At 39.2% G+C, this 12,504-nt stretch overlaps 1 protein-coding gene across 2 annotated transcripts in view; it reads left to right on the top strand.

Annotated features, from left to right (window-relative positions):
• The window catches only part of Ube3d (ubiquitin protein ligase E3D), a 135,822-nt gene that overhangs the window by 18,362 nt on the left and 104,956 nt on the right, over window positions 1–12,504 (top strand). For both annotated transcript variants that reach the window (XM_076917261.1, XM_034484093.2), the window contains exons 5-6: window positions 5,630–5,699; window positions 10,664–10,733. In XM_076917261.1, coding sequence (XP_076773376.1) covers window positions 5,630–5,699; window positions 10,664–10,733 — 140 coding nt within the window. The remainder of the gene's footprint in view (window positions 1–5,629; window positions 5,700–10,663; window positions 10,734–12,504) is intronic.

Here is a 12,504-nt window from a genome sequence, read left to right as displayed (position 1 = left end):
GAAGAGCTTGTTCTTAAAAAGCCCAAATTCATTATTTTTAATTGCTTCCCGTCTCTAAGTCTTTGGATAAAGGACGAGCTTTAAACCCAAGCAGCCAGTAGGGTCTGGAAGAACATTCCTGCATGGATTTGGGAGTGTTATCATCTCCTATACCAAATGCCCTGCTTTCTGGGCATTATAATCTGTGCATTTTAATCTCAAAAGTCTTTGTAAAGGTGCAGAAATATTAGCTCAGGATATCCATTTTGCAATTGGACCCAGGTATCTTACTGTGTTTGCCCAAGGTCTAGACTTTTTATTGATGTTGGAAAAGCAGATATCATCAGAAAAAAAGGAAGAGGAGCAGGTGAGTGAGGATAAGCTAAACTGTGGCTGTACCGGGACTGAGCAGGTCGGGGTTACATGCCCTCCTTACGCCGTTTGTTTTAAGGAGAAGGCAGCGTCCCCTCACCCCAAAAGTAAGTGGTTTCCTCCTCTTTAAGAGGCTATCAACAGGCATTGGTATGGCCCGTGTAAGGAGTTCTTGCCCAGATGGCTAGTCAATAGAGATATAATTTAAAACATCAAGAAAATCATTGCTGGACAGCCTTTGTTTTAATAGTGGTCTTTACTGGCAGGAACAGAGGCATTGCATTTTCAATTCTAGTTAGAACTCAGTTAATTTACTTTTAATAAAAGCTGCAGCATGTGGCAGCTGGACAGCTGGAGACCATAAGCTAGCTTAAAAGAACATTGTGAGAAAGATGAGGGGAAGCGGTCATATACCCAGACTGCTGTCCATTACAGGTTCTTAGTGTCTCACCTTGCTACAGAAAGAAATCCGTTTGTCTGGCTCACAGTAAAGTACTGTCTTTTTAACAGATGAATGATTAGAAATTAATATAGATTAATGCCCTAGGCTTAAATGTATCTTTTCATCTAAATTTAAATAATTTGTGTCCATATGTTTTCATTTTTTATAACTAAGCCACCTACTTACAAAGTATTTGAAGGCATGAGTGGAAAAACAACAGGGAAAGACTTAGGAAGAGAAACAGAGTTTCTCTTTTTGGATAAACTGTGACAAAGTATATCCTCTACTCTTCACTTGTCACTTATATTAGACCCTTTAAAAGAATTTTTTTGTCCTCATAAACGCAGTCCTATACTTGGTATATTAAAGGAGGGTTCTTACATCTAGACATTGCAGTTTTCACTGTTAGGGGACTGTGGGAAGTGGCTGTCACGACAAGGTGCTGTTGACAAGATTGTTTTCAAGTTGGTCTGGATAGAAGTTTCACTTTAATTGCATATTGTCGCAGTTGAAAGAGTGCCTGTGACCAAAATAGTAACATAAATTTGGAGCCACTGCTTAAACACTGCTCTCAAGGCTCCGGTGGGAGCAAGGCTGCTCCGTGCTATTGAAAACCTATTCCTCACATCACCCGGTCTAGCCATCCAGCCGGGTTTGGAAATGTCACATGGTGACACAACATTCTAATGGTATCTCCTGGGAAACATTTTTTTTTTTTTGTCTATGTGTGTGTGTATGTGTATGAATGCGAGACAATATCAAGGGTCCTTAGAAATTGAAACAACACAAAAGAAAATAAAATCCTGGATAGGATGCTAATCCAGCTCTCGGAGCAGCACTGCCATCTCTCAGATATATTGATTTAATTAGTTTTCAACAATGTCTTTCTTTGAGGTTTGCTCCGTAGCATTCCCACAGCGTTAGGCGGTTTCATTACACAACTTTATTTTATTATTTTCTTGAAGCTTAGCTAGAGAAAAATGCCTTGCAAAGTGGAGCCTGTCTCTAAACAGAATCAACATGCTGGAGTATTTTAATTAAAAAGGCTGGACTTGGAGAGCAGCACACACATGGAGCCTCACGTGCTCCTGTCCCTCTCCCTCCTGTATTAATAGTATTGGATTTGTGGCTCATTAGCGCAGCAGTATGTGTTTTCTAGTTTCAAAAGTCCTCTGCTGAAGCCAGTGTGGTGATTCACTTGTCATTTCTGATATTATTTTCTGGGCATCCCAACATATTGAATATTTTACATCTTATAATAAGATAATAAAGGTGGGCCTCAATCTTCCATAAAAGTCATAATATGAATCAAAATTTAGGAGACATAAACTAGGCATGGGAGTTATTATGCCTCTGGTCCTAGCTGTACTGGAAAGAGACCCAGATAGGAGGATGTCTACGTTAAGGAGTTCAAAGCTAGCCTGAGGAACATAATAAAACCTCATCTTGTAAAAACAACAAAGACTTAGACAGCACAGTCACACTTCATTTTATTTTTTTAAAAGAAGCAAATTTGAATTTGAAGTGATTACTATTGGAAAGTGTGGCCAGGACTGATGTTGTCTTTTACATTTTTTTGTGGAGGGGCACTGATTTAATAATTTGGGGGTTTAAGGAATTTCTTTTGTGAAATCCATAATATCTACATAATACACTGATCATCTTAATCACATACACATTTTATTTGCCACCCTTTTCTTGCTCAAGTGATTAAAGCAAATTATAGTATTGGATCGTTTTTCCCTGTATGTTTTAGTATATGTGTTGGTCTAAAAATGGCGATTTAAAAATATTACAACTAGCATTGTCAAGCCTAATAAAATCAGGCCATATGCAAGTCATATTAATTGTCTTCAAAGTATTCTTAGTAGGTTTATTTGAATCATATCTGATTGGGATGATTTACTTTTTATTGATAAACTCTGATTGTTCATTTCTTAAAAGGTTACAATCTTTTTTTTTTTTTTTAAATAAACAAACAGAAGAATACTTTACCTATCTTATTGAAAGATAAAACAGTGGCCAGAGAAATGACTCAGCAGTTAAGAATGCTTTTTATAGATGACCCAAGTTTAGGTCCTTGCCAGGCAGCTTACAAGTGTCTGTAACTCCTCCAGGGAATTCAGCACCCTCTTTTTGGCCTCCATGGGTGCATACACACACACACACACACACACACACACACACACAGAGAGAGAGAGAGAGAGAGAGAGAGAGAGAGAGAGAGAGAGAGAGAGACTCACTCACACACAATCCCATTTTCTGGTCTGAGTTAAATAAAATCCTTTCCTACTTCGGTATTGCAGTGAAACCCTTCATTTATATTCTACTTATACAACATGACATTCTTTAGAAACAAATAGCTTTAATACCAGTTTGAGGCTGGATGGGTATTTTGACTCTTAGCCTGAGGTTTTGGAGATCTTGGCCTTTAAGAGTGAGTTGTCTGGCTTTGCAAGCGCTTTCCTTTCTGGGCATGAACAGTTTGGCACTTCCCTCTGTTCAGGGCAGGGTTCTGTTGCTTCTGATGGAAATGACTTTGTCCAGTTATCTGATGTGGCAAGGCTCTGCACCTGCTCTCAGTGGTGTGCTGGATTTAAGGTTGTTAACAACTAGACATGGCACGACCTGTGGGCTTTTCTTGGGGGACTGTACCTGGAGCCATCTTAGTGCCGGAGCTGGCTTGAGCAGGCTCAAAGAGATTATATTTGATAGTTTCATTAACTGGGAGTTGTAGAGAAGAATCAGAAAAGCTGTGTAAGTTCTAAAGCTAGAGAAAATGTATAGATTTTGAGTACTCACTTCAGGAGTCCCTTGTGGAGAGCGGCCAGAGGGCATTTGTGGGTTTCTACAAACAGTGGATTTAAAGCTGGGTAAAGGAGTGAGTCCTAGAGACCCTAACAGGACCTGTACAGTTGCTTCCCACTAACCTTGAACTGGTGTAAGATGTATATTTTTCTATTATCATTTTTCTTCATTTTCAGTTTATGTGTATGGTGTTTTGCCTATGTCTGTTTAGCCAGTGCATGCAGGGCCTCGTAGGGCCTAGAGGAGTTGAGGATGGTTGTTAGCCACCATGTGGGGGCTGAGAATTGGATCTGGGTCTTTTGGGTTAGAAACCAGTTCTCTTAATCACTGAGACATCTTTCCAGCCCCAAGACATGTATTTGTTTGTTTGTTTTTTAACTTCTTCATGTAACTTGTTTGTGCCTTCATGGCCTGCTTGGGCGCAGTCACGTGTACACCATGTCCATTGATAACAGATTGCTGCATTCTACTTCTGACTTGGTGGGTCAGACAATACTCAGCTCATGATGGGCAGCTCAGGACACGCGGTAACTTGTTGGCACACTGTCAAAGCTTTTGTTTCCACCAAGGCCCAGTAGCAGGCCAAGAGCTATCTTTCAAAGGGCGAACAGTTGTCTGTAGATGATGGAAGCACCTTTCTCCTAGGTCCCAAAGGCATCTTCTGTGATTCACCCACAGGGGTTGCCAAAGGCTCCAAACAGCATCCCTATCTGCCATGGACACCTCAAGTACCATTGGATCTCCTGGAGGACCAAATGGTAGAGCAGTCTGCACAGTGGCCTGGAGTTGTTAATAATCCCTCTCCTGTTTTAGGCCCCAATCAAAGCTAACAGCTTTTGAGTCTATGGGCTGGAGTAACACACCCAAGTCAGGAATGTACTGTCTCCAGCATTCAGATAGGCTTCTTACTTGGTAGTGGGAGGGTTCAGGCACAATAACTTATCCTTTACCTTTGAAGGAATATTTCAGTATGTTCCACAGGAAAGGGCATATAGAAGATTCACTGAGGTAGAAGACCATTGAATTTATATCCATGGAAGCCAGAAGTAGACATTGGATTCCCTGGGATCAGATGGCTTTACACTGCCACGTGGGTGCCGGAATCAGACTGAGATCCTCTAGAAGAACAAGCAGTGCTCTTAGCCACTGAGCCATCTCTCTAGCCTCTCCCCCTATTTTTAAATGAAGTTTTTATTTTATTTTTCGTCAAGGTTTTATTGTGCTACCCAAGGTAATCTGGAACTTGCTATGTAGCCCAGGCTTCATAAATGTTGGGGATTCTAGGTATATAACACCATGTCAGTTCCTTAGCTCACTTTTTTTTTATGACATCTACCACATTGTAATGTGTATGTGCATAAAGAACACTATGTAGTTTTAATGAGGAACTACTGTAGGTCTCAAAGAGTACACTCTAATGATTAGAAGAATGCTGGTGCTTAAGAACTATCCTACTGAAGTTAGAGTATTGAAGTTTGAGAATGTCTCAGGAACTTGTCTCACTACCCAATCTCTACAGTTACAGTGCATATCTTAAATGGAATAAATAGAATTACATGAGCAGCTTAGGTATTTTTAACTTCTGAATTATGGGTGGCTATGGTTCGTAGGTTGCTTTTACATAAATTATACTGGACGCAGAGTCAGTGTACGAGTTAAAACTCTAAGCCTTATGTATTCTCTACACTCTGAGTTAGGGTAAGCCATCCACTGTTGCCTTTGTCACCCACCCATCTGTCCGTTCTTTAGAAGTATGAAGTACTTATTCAGATTATTTGGCAATGTTAGGATTGTTAAGAAGTGGCTAGGATTGTAAAAGTCAATTTATGTAGTATTCTGTCTTTAGACAGGAGAAAAATGATCTCTGTGCCTGTGAATTATGCACATAAGCTAAATGTATTCCTAGTATTTACTCGAGGGCAGAGTAGAATGTAAAGTTCAATGTATACCCTGGGGACTATGTTAAAATTATATATTCCTTTAAAGAAAAGTTGAATGACATTTAAATGACATTTTTGTCTTCTACAGGAACCAAAAGCAAATACCAAAGTCATTTGTAAGCGTTGCAAGGTAATGTTGGGAGAGACCGTATCATCAGGTAGGAATTTCGTAACACAAGACTGAAATGACTGCCCTCTTACTTAAAAGCCAAACAGATTTTATAGTCAGTATGTGGGAAAGGCACATAATTAATGTATTTGATATAATGGACAGTTTAAAGAATAGAAACCAACTAATGTTTCACCCAGTGTGCCAATATGTTTGTATGTCCTAACCTTTACAAGTGCTAGTTAGCATTGAGAAGCTGTGGGTTGTCTTCATTGTTCCATGTTCTCTTATAGAGTTTATACTTAGATCCAACGTAAGGAAAGGTTGGAGCCTTTTTCTTAACACAGTTCTCCAGTCTAAAGAGTTAGTGCCCAGAGATGGAAAAGGTGCTTTTCTTGATTGCTGTCTTGTCTCAGGGCCCTACTTGGGCATTGGAAGTGGGAGGGGGCTTGTTGAAATACTAGGAAACACATTCTGGGTTTTATACTTTGTTCTGTCTTATTTTTCATAAAGACTTTTAAATTTTATTGTATGTGCATGAGCATTTTGCCTGCATACATGCATGTGCATGACATGCATGCCTAGCGCCTGCAGGAATCAAAGGAAGGCATCTGATTCTGGAACTGGAATCACAAATGGTTGCAAGCCCTGATGTAGGTGCTGGGAGTTGAACCTGGGTCCTCTTAACTACTGGACCATCTCTCTAGCCTCCCTCTTATTTTGTTTGTTTGTTTTGTTTTGTTTTTGTTTTTTTTTTTTACTTAAAATATTATTTGTAAGTGCATATGCACAAGGGAATGTGGAGGTCAGAGGATAGCGCTGTGGAGCTGGTTCACTTGTTTCACTTGTACACAGTTTCCAGGGATCAAAATCAGGTTGCTACATTTGCATGGAAGTGCCCTTACTGATCCACGGTTTCGTGTCTTTGTCTTTTCTCAGTGGCATGACACTTTCCATAAACTCTCTGTTATACTACTTTAAAGTATAACAATGAAAACTTTGGCAATTAAAATGATGCTTAAAGATACAGTTTAAAATGTCTAAAGAGCAACCACATGCTATACGTTTGTTGGTGGCGAATCATCATTTTTAATATAATTGATTAGAAGATTTAACCTCAGCTATGGTTTTTTTTTGTTGTTGTTTTTGTTTCGTTTTTGTTTTTAGAGACAGGGTTTCTTTGTGTAGTCCTGGCTATCCTGGAACTCACTCTGTTGACCAGGCTGGCCTAGAACTCAGAAATCTGTCTGCCTCTGCCTCCCAAGTGCTGGGATTAAAGGCAGCCACTACTGCCTGGCTCAGCTATGTATTTAAGGGAAAGCAGATAGTGGTTTTTGTGTATTTGTTTCAATTATTGTAATCTTTTTTATTGGTTATTTTATTTATTTACAATCATTGTAATCTTACTGGGAATTACTTTGTCTGAGTAAGCAGAGAAGGAAGCATGCACTGATACTCCTGAACATGTTACCCTTCTCTTCCTCCTTGCCTGAGCATGAAAATGGCCCTTCATGTAACATCTTTAAAAAATGAAGGCTTTTAAAGAGATGTTTCCTGGATGATGTGTGAGAACTACACTTATCTGTGAATATAAGGATAAATATTTCAAATGTATTTAGGGATTATGCTGGTTTTATATGTAGTGGTTGTTAAGTTCCCCTCTAATACTCATGGTTTCACTAGCTCTGGGTAGTTGTCATGGTTTCCAATACCAGAAATGGTTTTCTTCATGTTGAGTGGGCCTTAAGTCCAACTAGAGAGCGTTTGGTAACTGCTGAGGTGCCACACCTTCAGGGTTATCATGCCATGTCGGTTCTGGTTCATAGGCATCATAGCAAGGTGGGAGCACTGGTTGTTTTTCTCCTTTGGAGACTTGCATGTCACAGAAGGCAAATTTTGTAAAACATATTCCTGACTTTCAGTATGCAAGCAGAACCTTTTCCCAAATATTAGTGGGGAGCTAAAGGAAGCAGGTGCAGTGGATATTCTTCAGGAAGTTGGAATGAACATTGTAAAACTGAACAGAGGGCTGGCAAGATGGCTCAGTGGGCAACCCAAGCCTGACAGTCTGGGTTTAATCTCCTGAATACAAATGGTGGTTGGAAAGAATGAAAACTTGTGTATTGTCCTCTGACTTTGACATATAGGTGCTGTGTGCGCGCGCGCACACACATACACACACACACACACACACACACACACACACACACACAAGTTGTTTTTAAGGAACTGAGCAGAGTTAGTGACTACACTGTAGATACACTGTTTCACTGTGTAAGTTCAAGCCAGTTAGCTGACCACTGTATTGATGGATAAACAAAGAAAAAACAGAAGTTCACAGGTGATCCAGTGTATTACATGGGAAATTATTAGATCCTCATAGCAGGAAAGAGTGATTTATACTCAAGAAAAACAAGGACTTCAGATGCTGAATATGTGTATAGATTTGGAAGCTAATCTGTTGAAATAACTATAGTGAGCAATAGAGAATTTTAAAAAATTCTTCAAATAATTTTGAATGTCAAATTTCACAGGGAGAACAAATAGATACATTTAGAATTGAAAACTATAGTGTCTGGAAAGAAAAAATACTAGATGATCCAAAGCACAGATTTGTGAAGAATAGAAGATTAAAAGATCCAAGTTAAATCAGGAATTATAAGCAGAGGAAAGATGAGAAGAATCTTTCACCCTGAACACTGAAACGCAAAGGTAGTGTGTGGGATACGGACCGAAATGTGGAATGAGGCGGTCCACTGTGTGTTTATACACTTTTTTTTGTGAGAAGAGGAAGAGGATACTGCTTGGGCTGAGTTTGAACAGAGAGCCGCAGGGAGCTCTAAGAAATGATGAGGGACAATCTACAGATTCAAGAGGCACAGTGAATTCCAATTCGACAAGGCCCAAGTAAAATAAATAAAAAGAAATCTGTGTCTATGTGCATCAAAGTAATGCTGCAGAGTGAAAGGCAAAGAAAAAAAATCATAAAAGCAACCGAGGGGGGAAAAATGACAGATCACCTTCAAAGAAGCAGCAGTAATGGAAGGAACGGAACTGTCAGTGTGCACAAAGAAATACCTGTTAACCCTGGGACTTTAGAGCAACGGAAAGTCCCCTGTCCCCCAACAAAGAAGCATAGCTGGTGATGTGCTGTTTCCTATTAAGGGAAATTCTACCTGTATCCAGTTAGAAGGAAGTGACCCCAGAAAGCTCAAGAAAGGTTGACAGAGCTGGCAGTTGGCTGTGGGTCATGGCCAATGAGTGCCTGCCACGTGAAGCCAACTGGCCGAGGGGCTCTGGAATTAATGATTGCCAACAGCTGAGACCTAAAGGGTCACTGTGTGACATTAAATGACTCAGTTCCATATGAGACAGTAAGACCTCAAAGTAGAAAGGTGAAATTGACAAAAGTGAGAGAAAATGCATGTTCATGTTTCTAGATACATAGTAACATTTAAATAATCATTGCATGTTTTAATCAATTATTTTTTTTAACCTTTTTTCTGTGTCTTATATCAAGCAATTGAAGTATAAAAAAAACCCTACTTTCTGGTATTATTATAAATGGACAAATTACCTTTAAGAAAACACCATTTTAATTACTTCTGGTTTTGATTTGACCCACTTAAAATTTCAATTATGTGTGAAGTGCTGTTGCCTAAATAACAACTTTCTTCAGCTTTGAGATTTAATTTTTTTTTTTTTTTTTTTGCCATTTACATTGGTATTATCATCTTTGTAGTTTGGCAAGTATTTTACAAATTTTCTTTAAGATAAATTGGTCTGTAGGTTTATAATGTTAAACAATGCATATAATTTTAAGAATTTTGATATGAGATCTCTCAGCTATCTTTTTCAGTTATGGTAGCAATATGTGTGTAAACCTGTCCATTTCTAATAAGCATACACCACGATATACTTACCATCTAAAAATATTTTGTTCGGTGCTAAAAAAAATTATTTTGTTCTACATTTTCTTTTTTTTTTTCCTAATTGGATATTTTATTTATTTACATTTCAAATGTTATCCCCTTTCAAATGTTATTCCCTCTGAAAACTCCTATCCCACCCCCCCCTTACCCTGCTTCTATGAGGGTGTTCCCCCATCCACACACCCACTCCTGCCTCCCTGCCCTAGCATTCCTCTACACTGGGGCATCAAGCCTTCACAGGATCAAGGACCTCCCCTCCCATTGATAAGGCCCCTTCAGCTCCTTCCGTCCTTCCCCTAACTCCTCCCCTGGGGACCTGTGCTCAGTCTGATGGTTGCCTGCGAGCATCCACATCTGTATTGGTCAGACTCTGGCAGAGCCTCTCAGGAGACAGCTGTATCAGGCTCCTGTCAGCAAGCGCTTCTTGGCATCAGCAAGAGTGTCTGGGTTTGATGTCTGCATTTTCTTCATTACTAATGAGATTAAAGTCTTAAATAAATTTTTAAACAATCCAAGATGATCGTATTTATATTAAATGTCTAGTCTGCTGTTTAATTATTTTTATAACCAACAAAATAAACAGAAAGTCAGATTTGGTGAGGACTATGCATGAACGTAGTCAGTGAGATGTCAGGTAGATAATGATGCCACTGTTACAGCTCTGTGCTTTGTGGTACCCTAACTAACAAGCCTCCCTCAGTGACTCTCTGATTTGTAGCTAGTCCATAGAATAAACAAAGGTCTTAATTTTGGGTCAAGACTGTGAGATCCTGACTTCTCATGCGTAAAGTCTTATTGGTATATATTCTGAACAGAGTCTTGGCGACCAGAAGTTTGGACCTGTCTTGTACAAAGATGAAGTGCCTTAAAAAAAAACAAAACCAAAAAACAAACAAACAAACAAACAAACAAACAAAAAAAACAACCAAAAAACTACTTTTGGAATATATTTATTGAAATCCAGTTTTCTCAGTATGCTGATTAGTTAGACAGGATAGTTTGGAAGGTCTTAATTTAGGGCCAGTATTTCTATGATATCAGTGTATTGGGAAGATTTTAAATTTTTTTTTTTTATTTACAGAAACAACCAAATTTTACATGACAGAGGTAACTATCCAGCCATCTGAGGGAAGTTTTCCTAACATACCAAGGTACAAAATAGCATATCAAGTTATTGTATAATTTGAAATGTGGTAAAGGACAGACACAATGGATTGAGCGTGTATAACTCTGTTTGGAATTGGACTTTTCTTTTTAAAGTCCCTGGAGTAGATATCAAATGAAGCAAACCATATATATACACACAACTTAAAGACCTATTTCTTGCTTATATGGTGCTATAGACAAATGTGTTTTCATAAATATAATTGCAACTGATTTTTTCCCCCGATCCTATGTTCCATATATATATATATATACATATATATATATATATATATGTATATATATATATATAAAATCATCTAATTTGCTATCCTTAGGCTTTTGAATATTAGTTTTGGTTTTAATATTGACTTGGAAATAGAGATCAGTTTTATCGGATGCCTACTTTTTAAAAAGGGTGCTTACCCTTTAAACGTATCAGTGTTTTCTTTTACTCTATTTTTTTCATAAACGAAAGTTATCTACAATATATTGTACTGGTTAGCTTTTGCCATCTTAACACACACTGGAGTCACCTGGGAAAAAAGAGGACTTGTCTCTGTCAGATTAGCCTGTGGGCATGTCTGTGGAACATTTTCTTGACCAATGATTGGTGTGGGAGGGCCCAGCTCACAGTGGGTAATGCCAACCCTTAGCAGTTGGTCATAAATGGCATAAGGAAGCAGGCTGAGCAGGCCGTGGGCAGCAAGTCAGTAAGCAGCCTTTCTCCATCGCCTCTACCTGACTTGAGTTCCTGCCCTGGCTTCCCTTGATAGCTATGTTGCTTAGTTTTATGTCAGCTTGACACAAGCTATAGTCATCAGAAATAATTGAGAAAATGTCTCCATAAGATTGGGCTGTAGGCAAGCCTGTAGGGCATTATCTTAATTAGTGATTGATGGAGGAGGACCGAGGCTATCATGTGTGGGTGGTACCATTCCTGAGCTGGTGCTCCTGGGTTCTGTAAGAAATCAGACCAAGCTAACCAGTAAGCAGCACCCCTTCATGGCCTTTGCATCAGCTCCTGCCTCCACGTTCCTTCCCTGTTTGAGTTCCTATCCTAACAGTGCTATGAACATGTTCACAAAGTAAACCCTTTCCTCCTCTGGATGCTTTGGTTGTGGTATTTTACCACAGCGATAGTAACCCTCACTTGGTCAGCGAGGGAATAGAAAGTGGAAGCTAAACAAACCCTTTCCTCACTTACTGGTTTTTGGTCATGGTGTTTATTACATCAACAAAAACAAATCAGTACATGTGTGCTAACTATTGATATTCAAAAGTTATGACACCCTGAGTATGAACTTGAATTTTATTCTCTTACATGTGATTGGATTCTATATCTCACAACTGCCACTTAAGGCAGTTTAAATGGATACAATTGTCATTGAAACTGTCTTTGGGAGGACATTTCTCACCTTAGTTAGTGAATGGATGTTGAGTTGTCTGTGGGTTTTAATTCAACAGATAGGGCGTATATGAGTGACGTGTCTTGCTGCGACAGAAATAACTAACACCAGTGACTTAGGAAGAAGTTACTTCAGCTCACAGTTCAAGAGCACAGTGCTTTATGGCAGAAAATTGATGGTGGCAGAACCGTGAGGCAGCTGGTGGCATTCTACATAGTTCAGGAAGCAGTGGGTGACAAATGCTGGCAACTCAGCTTGCTTTCTCCTTCTTATTCAGTCCAGGTCCCTGGAGTATGGACTGATGCCATCCAAAGTAAAGATGGGTCTTTTCATCGTAGTTATTCTAGTATAGATAATCCCTCATAGACAC

The sequence above is a fragment of the Arvicanthis niloticus genome, chromosome 21, assembly GCF_011762505.2.
Source record: "Arvicanthis niloticus isolate mArvNil1 chromosome 21, mArvNil1.pat.X, whole genome shotgun sequence".
Classification (NCBI taxonomy): Eukaryota; Metazoa; Chordata; class Mammalia; order Rodentia; family Muridae; genus Arvicanthis; species Arvicanthis niloticus.
Note: the sequence above shows the minus strand (reverse complement) of the source record. Positions and strands in the feature narration are given on the sequence as shown.